Source organism: Oncorhynchus mykiss, chromosome 15 (assembly GCF_057628025.1).
Source record: "Oncorhynchus mykiss isolate SJ-2025 chromosome 15, ASM5762802v1, whole genome shotgun sequence".
Classification (NCBI taxonomy): Eukaryota; Metazoa; Chordata; class Actinopteri; order Salmoniformes; family Salmonidae; genus Oncorhynchus; species Oncorhynchus mykiss.
The window spans coordinates 51,816,134-51,835,478 of NC_143036.1; the positions used below are offsets into that span (position 1 = coordinate 51,816,134).

General features: G+C 41.9%; 2 protein-coding genes across 3 annotated transcripts; one reads left to right on the top strand and one right to left on the bottom strand.

The window, feature by feature from the left end:
* The first annotated feature begins 2,256 nt into the window (after positions 1-2,256).
* On the top strand, positions 2,257-3,386 carry spx (spexin hormone). The gene is made up of 4 exons (XM_021563423.3): positions 2,257-2,337; positions 2,504-2,642; positions 2,931-2,993; positions 3,171-3,386. Exons 1-4 carry the CDS (start codon positions 2,332-2,334, stop codon positions 3,293-3,295), a joined length of 333 nt encoding a protein of 110 aa, XP_021419098.2. The 5' UTR covers positions 2,257-2,331; the 3' UTR covers positions 3,296-3,386.
* A 108-nt stretch (positions 3,387-3,494) lies between these two features.
* On the bottom strand, positions 3,495-15,369 carry gys2 (glycogen synthase 2). 2 transcript variants are annotated; one of them, XM_021563421.3, is made up of 16 exons: positions 14,920-15,369; positions 11,198-11,379; positions 10,630-10,821; positions 10,203-10,388; positions 9,462-9,606; positions 9,127-9,244; positions 8,900-9,020; positions 8,701-8,807; positions 8,424-8,483; positions 8,015-8,093; positions 6,733-6,846; positions 5,586-5,712; positions 5,333-5,428; positions 4,923-5,086; positions 4,548-4,628; positions 3,495-4,228 (listed from the first exon to the last, which is right to left on the bottom strand). In XM_021563421.3, the coding sequence occupies exons 1-16, from the start codon at positions 15,038-15,040 to the stop codon at positions 4,013-4,015; spliced, it is 2,109 nt and encodes a 702-aa protein (XP_021419096.2). In that variant the 5' UTR covers positions 15,041-15,369; the 3' UTR covers positions 3,495-4,012. The 2 variants fall into 2 exon arrangements, with proteins under 2 accessions (XP_021419096.2, XP_021419095.2); XM_021563420.3 differs by having other exon boundaries at positions 4,543-4,628.
* Positions 15,370-19,345: the final 3,976 nt, after the last annotated feature.

Sequence of the window (19,345 nt, forward strand, 5' to 3'; positions counted from 1 at the left end):
AGTGTCTCAGCATTTTGCATTAAATGGCTTCTTTCTTGACTTTTGATCAAAAATGACCTCATACAGTGCCTTCAGAACATACTCACACTCTTTGAATTTCTCCACATTTGGTTGTGTTACAGCCCGAATTTTAAAAGGGATTAAATTTAGATTTTTTTTTTGTCACAACAATACCCCATAACGTCAAAGTGGAATTAGAGTGCAAGTCAAAAGTTTGGATACACCTACTCATTACATTTTTATTTGGTTATACTATTTTCTACATTGTAGAATAATAGTGAAGACATCAAAACCATGAAATAACACATATGGAATCATGTAGTAACCAAAAAAGTGTTAAACAAATCTAAATATATTTGAGATTCTTCAAAGTAGCCACCCTTTGCCTTGATGACAGCTTTGCACACTCTTGGCATTCTCTCAACCAGCTTCATGAGGAATGCATTTCCAATAGTCTTAAAGGAGTTCCCACATATGCTGAGCACTTGTTGGGATGAGTCAGACTCTGCGGTCTGACTCATCCCAAACCATCTCAATTGGGTTGAGGTCAGGTGATTGTGGAGGCCAGGTCATCTGATGCAGCACTCCATCACTCTTATTCTTGATCAAATAGCCCTTACACAACCTGGAAGTGTGTTTTGGGTCATTGTCCTGTTGCAAAACAAATGATAGTCCCACTAAGCGCAAACCAGATGAGATGGCGTATCGCTGCAGAATGCTGTGGTAGCCATGCTGGTTAAGTGTGCCTTGAATTCTAAATAAATCACAGACAGTGTCACCAGCAAAGCACCTTCACACCATCACACCTCCTCCTCCATGCTTCACGGTGGGAACGACACATGCAGAGATCATCCGTTCACCTACTCTTGTGTCTCACAAAGACACGGCGGTTGAAACCAAAAAACTAGAATTTGAACTCATCAGACCAAAGGACAGATTTCCACCAGTCTAATGTCCATTGCTCGTGTTTCTTGGTCCAAGCAAGTCTCTTCTTATTAATGGTGTCCTTTAGTAGCAATTTGACCATGAAGGCCTGATTCACGCAGTCTCCTCTGAACAGATGATGTGTCTGTTATTTGAACTCTGTGAAGCATTTATTTGGCTGCAATCTGAGGTACAGTTAACTCTAATGAACTTATCCTATGCAGCAGTGGTAACTCTGGGTCTTCCTTTCCTGTGGTGGTCCTCATGAGAGCCAGTTTCATCATAGGGACTGTACTTTTTCTGGATTGACTGACCTTCATGTCTTAAAGTAATGATGGATTCTCATTTCTCTTTGCATATTTGAGCTGTTTTTCCATAATATGGACTTGGTCTTCTTTATACCACCACTACATGTGACAACACAACTGGCGGAAAAGCATTAAGATGGAAAGAAATTCCACAAATTAACTTTTAACAAGGCACCCCTGCTAATTGAAATGCATTCCAGGTGACTACCTCATGAAGCTGGTTGAGAGAATGCCAAGCGTGTGCAAAGCTGTCATCAAGGCAAAAGGTGGCTATTTTGAAGAATCTGAAATATATTTCGATATGTTTAACACTGTTTTGGTTACTACATGATTCCACATGTGTTATTTCATAGTTTGGATGTCTTCACTATTATTCTACAATGTTTGAATAAGTAGGTGTGTCCACATTTTTGACTGGTACTGTGTAGTTTAAAAAAAAAATGTACAAATATATTAATAAAAAAGAAAAGCTGAAATGTCTTGAGTCAATAAGTATTGAACTAACAATAAGTATTGAACTAACAATAAGTATTGAACTAAGTATTGAACTAACATGTAGTGGTGTAACACTCAGGGTGTTGAATACTTATGTAATCAAGATATGACGTTTTAATTTTTCATACATTTTTTACAAACTTTTGATTTTATTTTTTTACTATGACATTAGAGTATTTTGTGTAGATCATTGACAAAAAAATGACAATGAAATCCATTTTAATCAGACCTTGTAACACAACAAAATGTGTAAAAAGTCAAGGGGTGTGAATACTTTCTGAAGGCACTGTAGATCCATGATTGCCTTTGGCAGCTAACTGTATTCATAAAGTGTGTATTGTGTACATTAAAATGTGAGTAAGTGATTTGATTGGTTCCTCTCTGCATTCCCTCTCTGAGCTTGGAGCCCACCTCTCTTTCATCAAATTTACATGACCTATCGCTGTTGACATCCATAACGTGTTGCGCTGTGGGCTACGAGGTCTCCCCCACCCGTCCAATATAAATACAGGGATAGCACTTGCCAAGGCACACAACTTCTGCCCTTTTTCCACTTGAAACAGATCTCTACCGGCGTTACAGGGATCTAATATCCTCCGTCGCAATGAAAGTAAGTTGCTTATTAGGGAAGTACATTTTGATCTTTGCGTACTTACGAATGGAGATGCGCATGACGCACGAAAAATGATTACCTTCTTGTCATTTATTTTGAGCGCATATTTGTTTTACATTGTCCGCTTGTTCATACGTCATAACTCTACTTTTACATGTTTCAGGGTGTGAGGACTATTACAGTTTATGCACTTGCTCTTTTACTTCTGGCAACGCTCGTCTCCCATTCGTGGAGCGCACCGAAGGGCAGTTTCCAGAGGAGAAATTGGTCGCCTCAGGCAATGCTGTACCTCAAGGGCACCCGTACGTCTACTACCTATATTAGCCTAATCATACTTTGCATTCCTTTGACGTACCTTTTAAAGTATTTCTGCATGTATGTCCTCCACAGAGAATAATTGGAAATAATATGCATTTATTAGCTGTTTTTTTAAGGCACAACTATAATGATATTTAATGTAAAGAGATTAACATTATCATTTAAATCTGAAGTTGTCCTATTATTTCCTCATTATGTACGTTTATTTATGAATGCAACTAAAATATTGTATTTCATAACTGTGTGTGACTGTGTGTATGTTGCTAATACAGAGGGACGGCGGTTCATCAGCGAGGACAGAAAAGAAGGAGACGTATATGACACATTACATTTAGGTAAATACAGTACGCTTGTATTCGGGCGGTATGCCCATATTCTTCTTTTGTATGGCTCTTCTACTGTATGGCTCTGTAAAGTGGTGCACCGTATGGGGATTAGGGTGATTTGAGATGTTTACCATCATCTTTTACTTTTGACCTGTCATTACTCTGTATGACATCCTCTTTTTCCAGAGACTCGCAGTCAAAACACAGAGAGACTCAGTGTGAACCAGGCAGCCACAGTCCTGCTCAACTTCCTGCGGCAAGCCAAGGAGGACAGTGAGTTGGGTCATATTGGAACCTACAGTAATGGTTAAGGATACATCCAAGCTAGCTAGGAAAACCACCTCAATAGGCGCTAATTCAGGCATCGGCTTCCCCCAACTACATCCAAGCTATAGGTTTGAAGTGGCCATAAAGGTAATTGCACTGTTGACTTTTTTTGTTTCAGGAGAAGAACATCTTGAACAACTGTACTTTCAAGACTTGCCGGCATGGAAAAGAGAGTACTTCTGATGCGTTTCATAATGTATTTATTATTGTTGATAACATTATAATCTATTGCATCTGTTGATCTCTTGTTGGATGTCGAATATTTAATGCGATGTGAGAAAAACACTGGACTCTAAGTACGGCTACACTGAAAATGTTTGAATGTATTGTTTAATAAAATGTGGAATAAAATGATTCAGAATTCATAGCCACACTTGTCTGAGAGTATATCTGATCATAGAAGTAATGTGTTCAGGACTAGGTTTGGCCATCCCAGGCTATAGAGCGAGAGACCTCTCAATGCAATTCCTGAAATATAACTACTGATTAAACTATTCATGTCTCATATCCTATGGGCGTGAGGGGACTTTTAGCATCAAAAGAATAGGCATTTTCTCTTAGAAAATATACATAGGTAGTATGTGTAACAGCTACTTGAGACAGAGCTAATGTTGTACGTTCTGGGCTGGAACAAAAACCTCCACATACTGCAGATCTCAAGGACCAGGGTTGGCCATCTCTCGCTACGAGCCTGGGATCTCTCAGTTGGCAGACTCTCCTGGGTGTGTCTTCTTGCCCTCGGGCGTGGCACCCAGAGTGAATGGGGCTTTGATGTTCTGCCTGTCCCTCTCCGCCTCCATATCTTCATCATACGGCTCTTCATCCTCCTCCTCATCACTGTGGTGGGGGGTGGAGTGCACCGACACCGAGGGGGAGGGGGGCACAGAGCCGGGGCGGGGGTAACGGAATCCCTCTGTCTGAGGAGAGAGAGCGAGAGAGAGAGCGAGAGAGAGAGAGAGGAGACAAGTTATTCACGTCTGTACAATACATACAACATACAAGCCATGAACAAATGAGCAGAGAGAGAGAGAGAGACAGGGATATGTTTTACTTAAGAGGACAGTGCTTAGAGAACAGTAGTAACAGATTGCACAAATACAAAATCATGTCTTGTCATTTACTAAAATGTTAGGTTGTCAATTAAAGCGAAGGGAAGGGATGAACTCTGGGTCTCTGAGGCATCTATAGTGTCCATCAATAGAGTCAGAGGAAGACAAACTCTCCTCCGTACCTCACCTGTGGCGGGGCCAGCGGCTCCATCTTGAACTTGTCAGGGAAAGCCCTGCTGAGAGCCAGGCTCCGGGCGTGCATGTAGAACTGCAAACATAAATCAACTGAATCAATTGAACCACAAGTAAAACACCACTGACCCAATCACAAATCAACTGAACTAGTCTGAAGAAGGAACAATAAAATACTTCTCAGAGGAGAGAAGGGACATTGTTTACATTAAATGTTACAAAAAATAAATCGTACAAAGCACGCAATTCAGTGGAATTACTTTCAGTATGGTGGTCCTAGTATTTTGTTATCTAAACTTTGTTGCATTGTGAGATCCACTTGCCTTTCCAACCATTAGGTAAACAGGGACATGAACCTATAGGGACTCACCCGTCCCAGGTACCTCCAGTCCAGCAGGTCCGACAGTCTCTCTGTGCGGTTCCTCTGGATGATGCGCTGTCGTCTGGACTGCTGGCAGAACCCGAACATGAACTGGGTCAGCTGGTTACACGAGTCATCTGCCGAACGGAACCGCCGGTCCACTATGTAGATCCCTGAGAAGAGCGGGACAGGAATGGACCACTGAGACACAGGAATAAAGTATTCCATTCTAATGTAAATAGAGTATTTATTCTAAACTGCTGACTGATAGGAAGTAGGGGCTTGTATTTCACTGATAAAAATAGTTCTTCTGGTTTTGGGGCACTCCCAAAATATATCAGACCTCTTCCATAAGAGGTCAATCAAACTATGCACTGATTTGGTGATGAGAGTGAAGAGGTCTATATGCACGTACATACCGTATGCTGTGGGGTCTGACACATGTTCCTCCATGAAGCAGCCAAAGCCAGACAGGTTGGTGGTCACACTGGGTATCCCCATCACAGTACACTCACCTGGGGAACAATAGCAACAACATAATAGTGCACCCACACATCATACAACTCTCCGCGCACATGAAGGAACACACAAAAACAATGATATAAACATTAGCCAGAGAAAACCAAAGTGATGGAGTTTATGTTTGCAGGCTGTGTAAGTGTGACAGGTCACCTGGTGTGTATCCCCAGGGCTCGTAGTAAGAAGGGAAGACCCCCAGGTGACAGCCTCGTACAAACTCCTCATAGTCCATAGGAAGCAGGGGACTGGTGGATGACAGGAACTCTGGGTGGAACACTATCTGAGAGTATCAGGAAACGTCTGTTAGTACCATTTAGAATAAAATATAGAGATCAGCACAACACTGGCTATACTGTATGCTCTGAGGGTCCTCTGTAGCTCAGTTGGTAGCGCGTGGTGTTTGCAACACTAGGGTAGTGGGTTCAATTCCTAGAACCAACTGTACTGTACGTAAAACCTATAGCTGCAATTTGCTGAGGATAAAAGTGTCTGCTAAATGGATTATACAGGGGCTCCCAAGCTTTTTTGCTTCATGACCCACCAATTGAGGTTTCTTTTGAGCCACAACCATAAGTGTTGTGTGGTGAAAAAAACACAGACCAAAGAATAAGTAAAACATTATCGTGGCAGCGGAGATGAAATGTTGCAGTTTCAAAACTAATCTCCTGCAATTCCACACATCCTGCCATGGAGCTGAAAGAAAATGTTGCAATTTTAAAGCCAATTTCCTGAAATCCTATACATTTTCCCATGGAGCTTAGAGAACATTTTGCCGTTTTTAAGCTCATTTCCTACAATTCTATGCATTTTGACATGGCTAATGTTGTGTTGTTATGCTCAAACATTATAACAAAATCAATGTGGTCCTGGTTGTCTAGCTTTTATTTTGTTGATGGTAAATTCAAAGAAATGATAAGCTATTATAGAAAAACGTATAGGTCCGTTATCTTCTCTACCTACTTTCTATCTGGTTTTAAGTCATTTAAGTTTAATGAAAGTGCTTTTTCTATTCGGAAAATGTATTTCTAAAAATAAATACAACAAATGGGGGGGTGGGGGGGGTGGGGGGTAATGTCCTCCCGCGACCCACAGTTGTGGAACCACTACTCTAGCGGAATAAAGAATACTTTGATGGTACGTACATTACTTATCATAAGCACGTATGAGTCTTTATGGGGTGTTTTCTGTTGTCAATGTCTCGGCTGCCAGGCTTTATCCAGACAGCGCTTCAACTGGTTTAACACATATAAACGAGGCAAAACACTATCGAACACGGACATCAGACGAACATCCTGCAGACCTTGACTCGGTCAGTGCGAGCGTTGAAGAGGCCGATGCGTCTCACGTTGGCCAGGATGGGGTCGGAGGTGTCATCCAGCATGTTGTGAGTGGTCACTGGAGGAAGGGTGTGTCTCTGCAGAGAGGGAGACAGACAGAGTACAGTGTGTGTGTGTGTATGTGTGTGTGTGTGTGTGTGTGTGTGTGCGCATGTGCACGTGTTGTAACAGCGTCATCGTTGTGCACGCGCCTTGAGCCGTAAACATGGCGCGTGTCAACATCTATAAGTCACTGATCCGTGACTAATAACCTTTACAGGAATATGGATCTGAAGAAGAATATCTATCCTTTGGCCTAATGATGTTTAATGATTCTCTTCTCCTGGGATTACCCTCAAAATAAACACAGGCCTTTCTCTCAGAAGATATAAACTTGCGTGTAAAAGAGTTGCTGAATAGACAGTAATGCTAAAAACATGTCACACGTGAACAGGCCGCTACGTCAGCTCTGAGGCGTAAGAATATACCGGACACGCAAAGACATTCGTCACCCTAACCACAGAGTGAATGCAGCAAAAGTGGAGACAGACAAGTCATTCTGTACTGGTACATCTAACACAAATGAGACTCGGGGTCAATAAAAATGGCAGTGAGAGTAACAACGGCCACAATCTGTCCACCCATCAAACACCCGGCTCGTAATTTTACGCCTGCACACAAGTGACATGAATAAATCTAAGTGACAACACCATTTTCACTGGCACTTTGCTATTAAATACTGCAACACCAGCCAATCTATTGACCCATGGCCTGCTGTTATGGCGGTTCAATGATTCACGCTGGGCTGTATAACTGCAGGGACCATTCATTCATGATTTTAGCACCAGGAATCCCCCAGTCCCATTCTGAATTGATCACCTTACAGGGCGACCCTATAGGCCCATTTTATCACGTCAATGTTAAGTTGCTCCTTTCATAAAACAGCAGTGCACAATATGTAGGGATTCTCTGTACGATACGTCCCTATATGACCTTGTTGTCCAGTTGTCTCTGTCTTTCTACAACTCTGGTTGTCTCACACCCCAACTCTGTTTTATTTGATGTTTATCACACAAATGTCTATACACCGGTCTTTTAATCGTAATGTAGACCTGACCCAATCTACAATATGGAGACTGTTAGCATTCTCAACAACCTAACACTTAATGGCTTTAATCCTGTGTATAGCGCACATCTTACAACAATTATATACTATAACATTGACCGGAGTATATTTCATACATTATCTGTCTCTTCAACTCCTACCTGTGTGGCATAGATGGCTCTCTTCATGATGGTGAAGTCGTCTCTGTCCAGGATGGTGTTCATATCAGGGATGTCTCCTCTGAAGACGTCACGAGGTCATCAGCAGGTCAGTAAGGCAACACTCAAGTAATCACATTATAACCCGCATGGACAAGCCCTTCATTAACACGGAAGCTCGTTCCACACTTTGGTAGCACGGAAGACCCAAAGGTCACACACCATCCGCATGAATGAACTAAGTGAAGTTTAAGTTCATTCATAACAAAAGCCTGCTCAAGGATTGCCTGGCTAAATGGCAGGGTTGTCAAATAGAAAAGTGTTACACTGATATGACATACCGTACAGGTCTAGTGAATGCACTGGTGGAAGAGAGCCTCTGTATTTATTATTTACATTGAAATTGACTTACTTTAACAACGCCTCATAAAGCCTCTTGCCAAACTTATCTTTCACAGTGTGAGCAGTGTCCCTGTCAGCGAGAGACACGTAGATAATCAGCCAACGGTTTTAAGATTGAACATGGTCATGGGAACCGTGTTGGCAACACGAGTTCCAAGGCAACATTCCAAGAAGACTACAAATTAGAATGGTATTTCCGTGAAACGTTTGGAGCGAACATCGCAGACATTTTTGCAGAACTCCGTGAGGTGTAACATCGGGGGGGGGGGGGGGTTGCAGAGACGTACCAGAGCTGTTTGCGCACCGCCTGACCCTTCAGCGTCTCTACGTTAAAGTTGTTGGTCTTGGCTGGCATGATGAAGAACACCACCACTGTGACGTCGTTCTTATGCACCTGGGAGAGAAGAAGAAAGAAGAAAAAACTCCAACTGTCCTGTTGTTATGAGCGAGACCAGCACATGTGCAGTAATGATTAGAGGCCCATACCCTTAGCAGATAGTTGAGCCTGGACAGTGACTCCAGGAAGATGTCAACTCCCTTGTTGGAGAACTCATATCGTCCAGCAATAAAGAAAAAGAGAGTTTTCTCCAGATTGAAGTCCAGATGACTGACAAACAAACCAGGGATGATAGTTGTACAACGGGCAATAGTGATATAGTTAAGCAGTGTATCGGATAACAAACTTGAAAACGTAATAAAGACTTTAGTTTTACCCATAGAAGTGTCCCCTGATGAATTCCTGAATCTGACCCTTGTTAGTGGAGTGAAGGTTCTGGAACTCGTGCATGGCTGAGAACTTCTTGATGTTCAATCCGTTCGGAGTCACCACATCTGTACAGCAGATCGAGAGAAACCCAGCTTACGTCAACATCAAATATCCCTGCTCTGTCACTTTCTGTTCAAAATGAGGAAATAGAGTGAAACAGGAGAAAAGCTTTTTTTAAAGTGAAATGAGCATTCTTATTGGACATAAATTGACCATTTCAGGTAGTACCTCCTCCATTTCGAAAAAGGTTTTGGTACGGTGAACCGTAATGTCCCCCCTCACCTGGTTTCCTGTGCAGCATGTGGTTAGCCTCTACAGCAGTGATCTGGGATACAGTTGTAAAGACATGGGCACAGTGGACAGCAGCTCTCTCCAGACAGTAGCGATGGTAGATCTGCCTCTCACCAGCCTCTTGGTCTATGTTGAACTGACAGGGGCACATCAGAAATCAACACAAGAGTCATTAATGGGTCATTGTTAAGAGATCACTAGTGTGTAATTATATATTGTCATGCATGTTCGAAGTAAATATTAGATGAATAGTGAATGAAACCTGTGGACACAACTTTTTCAAATGTTGAGATCTACAATAACTATTATTGGGGCTATGGGGTTCATTCATCGAGATTGTCGGGTATCTGTCAATCAAACAGTTTGACAAATGTTTGAAGTAAGATCACCCTTGAGTCTTCTGTCTGCCAGTGATGAGGAGGCTTCCTCTTCCTCTCCATAAGGAGAAGCTGCTGTCAATTACCCTGTCTGCCCAGTGAATAACCTTTCGGTCCACAATGACCTTTTTACACTTAGCCTGAGGGCCAATTACAATACCCTACACCAGCGTGAACACCACACAAACCCATAGCTCACTGACGCCCACAGGGAAGATACTATGAGAAGCTAAACTCAAACTAACTCTTAACGACGCTTAATGTATTATTACCTCACCATTGTCAAGGCAGAAAAAGTTTGTGAGGAATTTGAGTAACAAAACGTTGTGTGTGCGTGCGTGTGCAGCCTTTTTACCTTGTCCAGGTTGTTGTAGAAGTCAACATTTCCGGCACAGATGTATCTTCCCAACAGAGTGGCATGGGTTGTGAAGATGGTTGCCAAGGGAATCTTCCGTGAGCGACAGAGAATAAGTCCTGCCCCTACCTGCCACTCATGGAAATGGGCGAGGACATTGGGCGAGTCTCCAAGCTCGTCGGTTAACTAGGAATGAAGGCAATTGATTACTGGTAATTAGCTCTGAAATCTCATATTACCCAAGAGGGTGAATATGTATTGGATAAAAAGAAGTAGGCTACTGTATCATTTATTTTCAAAGGTATCTGACATTAAGGTATTCACATCAAGCAGATATTCTTGACTTTAAAAAAACAAACCGATACACCAATCTTTAAACCTCTTTCAGAGTATTTTTCAAAGCATCCTTAACAACCTGACAAATTACCTCTTTAAAGAACCAGGCAACCATGGATCCAAAGAGGAGTGAGTCGTTGGCCTCTCTGTCATGGGCGGGCATGCCGATACCACAGGTGTCCCACAGATCCCCCTTCCATCGGTCCAGATTCCAGGCTGCTGACCCCGTGTCAAATAGGATCACATAGGGACTGCCCTCAATCAGCCAGCGCCCAAAGTACACCTAACACATACAGTATAACCCCGACACAAAGGAAAGATATGTGTGGTTCTACAAGACAGCACCAACCAACACGAGACCCACAATCACAGTATCAAACACATGGGGGCAAAGCTGAAATACTACAAAATAATAGTTTCTGAAGCTGCTGATGTATTTGTTTGCTTCTGATCCTGGAGATGGAGTTTGTCTGCCATCTTGTGGATTCATCGTCTCTATCTAACTCTATTGGCACCAATAGTCTAGGCCTACTTCTGTAGATGTGCGTGTCTGCCCTCTTCTGGCCAGAAAGTACTACTACAGTACTACTATTATCCACTTGCATGTCACAGCCATAGAATATAATAGAAAATAATAGAATAGAGTAAGTCTGTAGTACCAGGCAGCCGTTGTCAATGAGGGCACCCATGGCTTTCTTGATGGCTGGGTTGGGGGGCTCACACTGCTCCACCTGGGTGTTAAAGTTGTGTTCGTAGTACGGACCCATCATGAATAAGTTCTCCCCCCATTCATCCACTGTTATCTTGGCCTTGGTCTGGATAACTGTGTAGATCCCACCCACTGGAGGAAATATATATAATATACATGAGATTCAAACTTTCTAACCTGTGACTTGTTATGACAACCGTAAGGGGAGGTGTGTCCACATGTGAAGGTGTAATTCTGCATGATATTGTGTGTTTTGCATGATTAATAGTCTAAGATACACTAGAATTAACAAAAACAAAGACCATGATATAAATTACTTATAAATATAAATTTAAAAAAAGGAAAATTCTGCATAGAAGATAAGCTACAGTTGTCAAATATTTGTGAAGAGGACCCTCGACAATCACAAACCACAGTATTACGTTTGCACACCGTCATACTATAGCCGTATAAGACACTTCCCCGATGCCAAATACATTTACTCAGCATACCTGATAAACAGTGTTAGGGATGCTACTCTTCAAATATAGTTTACCAAGCTACTAATTACTTCAATCTGAAAGAAGTTAAGCTAGACTTAAGCAACCCTTAAGAACAATACAGTTTACTTAACTAAATTGACTTTGAAAAGGTATTTCACTACGTTCAAACCTCATCTGAAATGTCATAGACTACAAATTGCAATAACAGATCACTTTGGGGTCATATGTAAACAGAACGTGTAATTTAGCCCATTAAATACAAAAACATTGTTTCAATTAACAATTAGGCAGGTCTGATGCAGAAAAATGAATGAAATTCTTGCCTACCCAAGAAAACACAACCAAGATTTGAATTCAGGTCTACCACCAAGCTACTGCAAAATGTAGTTACATTCAAATCAAATCGTTATTTGTCACATGCGCCGAATACAAAAGGTACCCAGTTTTCAGAAAATAGAGATAAGAAAATATTTACTAAACAAACTAAAATAAAAAATATACACTACCTTCAAAAGTTTGGGGTCACTTAGAAATGTCCTTGTTTTTTCAAGAAAATCGCATTTTTTGTCCATTAAAATAACATCAAATGTATCATAAATACAGTGTAGACATTGTTCATGTTGTAAATTAGTACTGTAGCTGGAAACAGCTGGTTTTTAATGGAATATCTACATAGGGGTACTGTACTGCCTATTATCAGCAACCATCACTCCTGTGTTCCAATGGCACGTTGTGTAGCTAATCCAAGTTTATCATTTTAAAAGACTAATTGATCATTAGAAAACCCTTTTGCAATTATGTTAGCACAGCTGAAAACTGTTGGTCTGATTAAAGAAGCCATAAAACTGGCCTTCTTTAGTCTAGTTGAGTATCTGCAGCATCAGCATTTGTGGGTTTGATTACAGGCTCAAAATGGCCAGCAACAAAGAACTTTCTTCTGAAACTTGTCAGTCTATTCTTGTTCTGAGAAATGAAGGCTATTCCATGCGAGAAATTGCCAAGAAACTGAAGATCTCGTACAATTATGTGTAACACTGGCTTCACAGAACAGTGCAAACTGGCTTTAACCGGAATAGAAAGAGGAGTGGGAGACCTCGGTGCACAACTGAGCAAGAGGACAAGTACATTAGTGTCTATTTTGAGAAACAGATGCCTCATAAGTCCTCAACTGGCAGCTTCATTAAATAGTACCAGAAAAACACCAGTCTCAACGTCAACAGTGAAGAGGCAACTCTGGGATGCTGGCCTTCTAGGCTGAGTTGCAAAGAAAAAGCCATATCTCAGACTGGCCAATAAAAATAAAAGATTAAGATGGGCAAAAGAACACAGACACTGGACAGAGGAACTCTGTAGATATTCCATCTATGTCGATATTCCATTAAAAATCAGCCGTTTCCAGCTACAATAGTCATTTATAACATTACAAATGTCTACACTGTATTTCTGATAAATGTTATGTTATTTTAAAGGACAAAAAAATGTGATTTTCTTTCAATACAAGTACATTTCTAAGTGACCCCAAACTTAAAAGTAACACAATAAAATAACAATAAAGAAGCTACATACAGGGGGTACCGGTACCGAGTCAACGTGCCCCCCGCTTGGGGGCAGTGAGTAGCAGCAGTGTAAAAGCAAAGGGGGGGATCTGGGGACCCATGCCCTCTCCTGAGGGGGAGAGGGTGTTGTTGTGTCCTCTTCATGGCTTTCTTGGTGTGTTTGGACCATGATAGTTTGCTGGTGATGTGGACACCAAGGAACTTGAAGCTCTACCCGCTCCACTACAACCCTGTCGATGTGAATAGGGGGGGGGGTCTTGCTCACGTTGAAGAAGAGGTTGTTGGCCTGGTACCAAACTGCCAGGTCTCTGACCTCCTCCCTATAGGCCGTCTCATCGTTGTCTGTGATCAGGCCTACCACCGTTGTGTCATCCTTAAACTTAAGGATGGTGTTGGAGGAGTCGTGCTTGGCCATGCAGTTGTGGGTGAACAGGGAGTACAGGAGGGGATTAAGAACGCACCCCTGAGGGGGCCCCCATGTTGAGGATCAGCGTGGCAGATGTGTTGTTGCCTACCCTTACCACCTGTGGGCGGCCCGTCAGGAAGTCCAGGATGTGTTTAGTCCCTGAGTCCTTAGCTTAGTGATAAGCTTTGTAGGTTGAACTACATATACAGAAGTTCACTACTCCCAACACAGCATAAGTGATAACCTCTGAACTCTGCACAACAACAGGATAGACTCAGACAACAGATCCGTCCGTGTACAGTACACAGAACTGAATCAATCAATCAATCAAATGTATTTATAAAGCCCTTCTTACATCAGCTGATGTCACAAAGTGCTGTACAGAAACCCAGCCTAAAACCCCAAACAGCAAGCAATGCAGGTGTAGAAGCACGGTGGCTAGGAAAAACTCCCTAGAAAGGCCAGAACCTAGGAAGTAACCTAGAGAGGTACCAGGAAGAGCCCTATACTATAAAAAGTACATCATGTTTTTATGATCATTGGGACTCTCATGTCTAGTTCAGTCTAAGAACACACGTTTATTTGCCAGTAAGGTTAAGGTTCATATAGTATATATAACCATAGTTCATATGGTTCACACATCCTCTTACACAAACAACATTAAGACATGTATTTGACAGAGATTGTGAATTTATCTTGAATTGAATGTTTAAAGGTTCAGACTGTGAGACTGAGACAGTTAATGTTCTCCACACTGTATTTTCACTGTATTTCAATATTTGCACTTTTGTGGCCAAAGATTCAAAGATGACCATATTTAGCAAATAGAAGATGACAGGTGACACTGGCATTAGGCTAAACTGTCACAGCTCCAGAGGAATTTTAAGAGGATCCTCTCAATCATGATAGTATCCTAAATCTGACCACTCTGGACCAATAGTCCAGGGGTCATGAACTCTGTAATAGTTGCTCCATACTTGTACACTCCACCGCAACCCATCTTTACACAAAAGTAGTAACACTGTCTAAAATAGATGATGGACTATTAAAATTGCAAGGTCATCAATGGCATCTGTATGATGCATACAACATTGCATCCATTGTCACTATTACATTTACTGAGAAGGGACACAAAACTGTTATACTCCAAGGACCAAGACCATTGGAAGAGACTTCACAGTGAATTGTCTGTCTCCATGCAAATCATTCTCGGTCAGGTCATACTAACCTTTATTAGTGACCTCCCAGGCAACCTCAAACAGCAGCAGGTCGTCTACAGGTAGATCTTCCTCATCCCACAGAGGCAGACCGCTCAGTGACGTCATGGACAAGGAACGGGTCAGGGGCATGTTACTGTCAACAGGTAGAGTTTTTGAAGTTAAGAAAAGGTAAGTGCCACTGATGCTCTCTCAGTTGTTGTTGGTCCTCTCCTCTGTAGGTTCAACTGTAAACTGTCTATCTTCTCACACCCGAATGTCCCACTGGAGTTCACATGGACTCAGAAGAGGATACAGCACACATCCCATGGTCCCAGTTCGTCACTCCTAGCAGTCCACTGTCCAGCCCGCCTACTTTTTGTGATTGAATCCCCCGACCCTCGTCTTTGAACAGAAAGTCAACATTCCCTGGCTGCATGTACAGGACTGAAGTCCACACACAGATATCAAGAGTAATGTTTTGACAAAGCCAATAGTGAGCCAAAGTGGAGAATATACAGATGTAGGATCTTAATTTGAGCCAGTTTGCTACAGCCGGACAATAATCCTGCAGCAACAGGAAATATTCATTATTATGTGGATTATAATTCATTGACATGTTTATAGGGGTTGATACATTTTTCATTACTGGAAATAACCAACTTTAGAAGTACTTTTAAAACTCAAATACACTACAAGTTTGCATTTCCTGCTGTGCAGGACAATTCTCAGCAACAAAAGAGTGATCAAATGAAGATCCTACAGATCCTGAAGATCCTACAGTCATTATTCTGTGGTTTCCCTAGCCTTAAACAGTACACCAGATTCCTGATATTAAAAATACTCATTCACATTTGGATATTGTATTTTTTATATCAAAATGTAAATGTTTATTATTGATATCATAAATTTGTCCCTACTATTTATAGGGCTATGGTTTCCTCCTTATTTAGCGCTGTAGACTATATTAGGCTTACTGGAGTTGTATTATCATGCATATCATATGTCTGCAATTGAGGGACCTCGACATTAATTATGGTAGCCTAAAAAAATTACACAAATCACACTTTTGTTTTGAAACAATAGTTTAAGTTAGGGGAAAAAAAACAGCAATTGCGACAAAAACAAAACCTAGGTTGCCTATAGTTCATTTCCGCAGATGATGACGCGGCAGGCTGTACGTGACGCAACGTTCGCTTGAACTTTGCTCCTCCTCATTCAGTGACAGCCAAATGTGAGGGCTGTGTAGTGTGTATCCACACATTGAAACCTGACCTCGCTCTTAATCCATGTTCAGCCCATGTAGCCTTTTCAAGCGTATAGTCCTTTTCTCAATGTTGCCTAGCCTATCGGTGGTTCAGCCTATAGGTAAGCCTATTGGTGGTATATGGCATAGTTTCTCATCAAATTATCTCGATTCATTCGCAGAAATAGGCCCCATATGTTGTATTGGCTATGCAAACACTTGGCACCCCCATTCGTCCTGAATGGGGTTGAATGTTGGTCAAATATAATGCATCCAATTCTGACGGACCGACGTCACAAGAATCAATCACGGGTGAAGTAATTTAGTAGTATCAATCATCACTATTGGACGACCTCAGGAAGCAGATGGAGGCAGTGGTAAAGAAGCACATCAGGTCAACTTGAAGAAGATGCCATGGTTATATTTGACAATTTCATTTACCCTTCTGCTGGCGTTGCAACAACATTTAGACAGGACAGTCTTATTAAGAAGCAGTTTAGGGGGGGACAAAATGGCTCCGTAGAGAGAACACGGTGTTTCAGCGAGCTCTCGTGGCATTCGTAAATATATATTTTTACATTCATCTCATAGCTTGAAAAAGTGGTAGAATTGGCTAAATAAGTTACCATATAATGAGTCTTGACGGCTATTTCGCAAAAATATCCGACAACAGGCCCAACAGAACTACTAAGAAGTCGACCAAAACCACCACCCCTGTGGATGTGCATGAGGAGCTAGCTAACGTTAGCGAGGCTAACACCATTGCGGATCCAGGCACAATGGACCTGGTGATTCAAAAGATGACTGATAACATTACTAAAGTGATCGATGCTAAGATAAGAACGGTCTTGGAAGCAATAGCAGGCCATTCAGCTGAACTACAGAGGGTTGTGAAACGTGTTGTTGAGGCGGAAGGAAGAATTGATGCAGTGGAAACTACAACTACATCTATGGACGCTAAGATAAAACCACTTGAGAAACAGGTGCGCGAAATGGCGGAGCACATTGACGACATGGATAATCGAGGACGCAGATGCAATATTCGTGTTGTGGGACTCCCGGAAAATTCTGAAGGGACACCTTCAGTAAAATTCTTTGAGGAATGGATCCCTGGCTACCTACAAATGGACACTAAGGCTGGCCGTGTGAAGCTGGACAGAGCCCATCGCTCTCAAGCACTGATACCCGGTCCCAATCAGCGCCCACGGCCGGTGGTTATAAAGTTCCACAACTTCACCGACAAGCAGCGCGTCATGGACGCGGCTAGAAACATCGGCTCTGATGGTAGTCAACGTAAAAGGCCTAAGGTCTCATTCTTCAATGATTATTCCACTGCGGTTGTACGAAGACGCAAAGCGTTTGATGAGGCGAAGGCTCGACTCAGGAGAATGAAGATGGACTACGCACTGTTGTACCCGGCCACATTGAAGATTATGGTCAACGGATCGCCTAAAAAGCTATACACACCTGAAGAGGCTGCTGCGTGTAATGACTCTCTCGGGTAAATAACTTTTAAGCTGCACCTCAGCAGCATTGGATAACTTTGTTTATTTTTGGTTGAATCTGATCATGAAACAGTGACGTGAGTCCTCACGTACTCCGGCTCAGTGATATTCGTATCTTTATTATTTTTCTTGCTAAAGTAATAGCCGCTACAGCTCAGGCTGAGATATGTGTGAATCCATATTGGTGCCCAGGCTTGGTTTTAGGTGGAAGAGCCTCAATCTTCTTCTATTGATTTTCTTTTCCATACATTTAAAGGATGAGGCTATTGAGCGGCAATGCGGACTTAAGAGTCTACATTGGAGAGTTGAAATCCCCTGCATGTTAGCTAGTGGGAAAACCCCTTTTGGATCTTTACATGTTTAGTATAGTTCGAGTTCAGGGTTCATATCGTTTGTTTATGCTCGGTGAGATAGAGGAGAGTTCAACACATGGAAAAAGGTACCACCCCACTTTTACAGTGGGATCCAGCCTGTATATTGAATGGTCAAGATACAATGGCAGGTAATGGACTGCGTGTATGTACATGGAACATTAGAGGGAGCCATAACCTCATTAAGAGGAAGAGGGTACTGTCTTTTTTGAAAAAAGAAAATATTGATATTGCCCTGTTGCAAGAAACTAATTTGGATGATAAGGAGCACCTGACATTACAACAAGGGGGGTTTGGTCAAGTGTTTTTCTCATCATTTACATCCAGAAGTAGAGGGGTAGCAATTCTGGTGAAAAAGAACTTACCACTTAAGGTCTTGAATTGTGTGAAAGATAAATTTGGTCGCTTTGTTATAATTAATGGTACTTTACAAGGGCAGAACATTTCCATAATGAATATTTACTTCCCCCCTGCTCACCCCCCTGATTTCCTCACTAAGGTATTTCTAGACTTTTCAGAATTAAACTCGGACACTGCAGTGGTTGGAGAAGATTTTAACTGCTTGTTGAACCCCCTTATCGATAGGTTTCCCAGCGGTATAGCTTCACTCTCTCCTCAAGCTAAGTCACTTAAAGCTATTTGTGATGATCTGGGGTATGCGGATGTCTGGAGAGCTTTTCATCCCTCCAACAGAGAGTTCACTTTTTTCTCTACACCTCATGGGACTAGAATAGATTATTTTTTTATGCCCAGGACGTCTCTGCAGTCTGTTTTATCCGCTAGGATAGGAAGCATAGTCATATCTGATCATGCTGAGGTGATCCTGGACATAAAACTCAACGGGGCATTCAATCGGTCAAGACATTGGAGGTTGAACACAACCATTCTTAAAGACCATACATTCACATCATATTTTATTACAGAGTTTAAAGCATTTTTCTCTATTAACTCTCAATCAACAGATAACCCCTCGCTCCTTTGGGAGACCTGTAAAGCGTATGCCAGGGGTCTGATTATGTCATACACAGCTACTAAGAGGCGGAAAAAGCGTGAAAAGCAGAAAATGTTAGAGGGTGAATTAGGAACTAAAGAGAAGGACTACATTAAAACGCCCACTCCTGCCCTATTAAAGGAAATATCAGTCATTAGATCAACGTTAGACTCTCTCCTAACACAGGACGCTGAAAATAAAATTAGATTTGTCAGGCAAAAGCTATATGAACATGGTGATAAGCCAGGAAAGTACTTGGCATGCTTAGCTAAAAAGAGAGCTGACTCTCAGTCAATTGCTACTATTACTGATTCTGATGGTAATCATTTAAATGAAAATAAATTG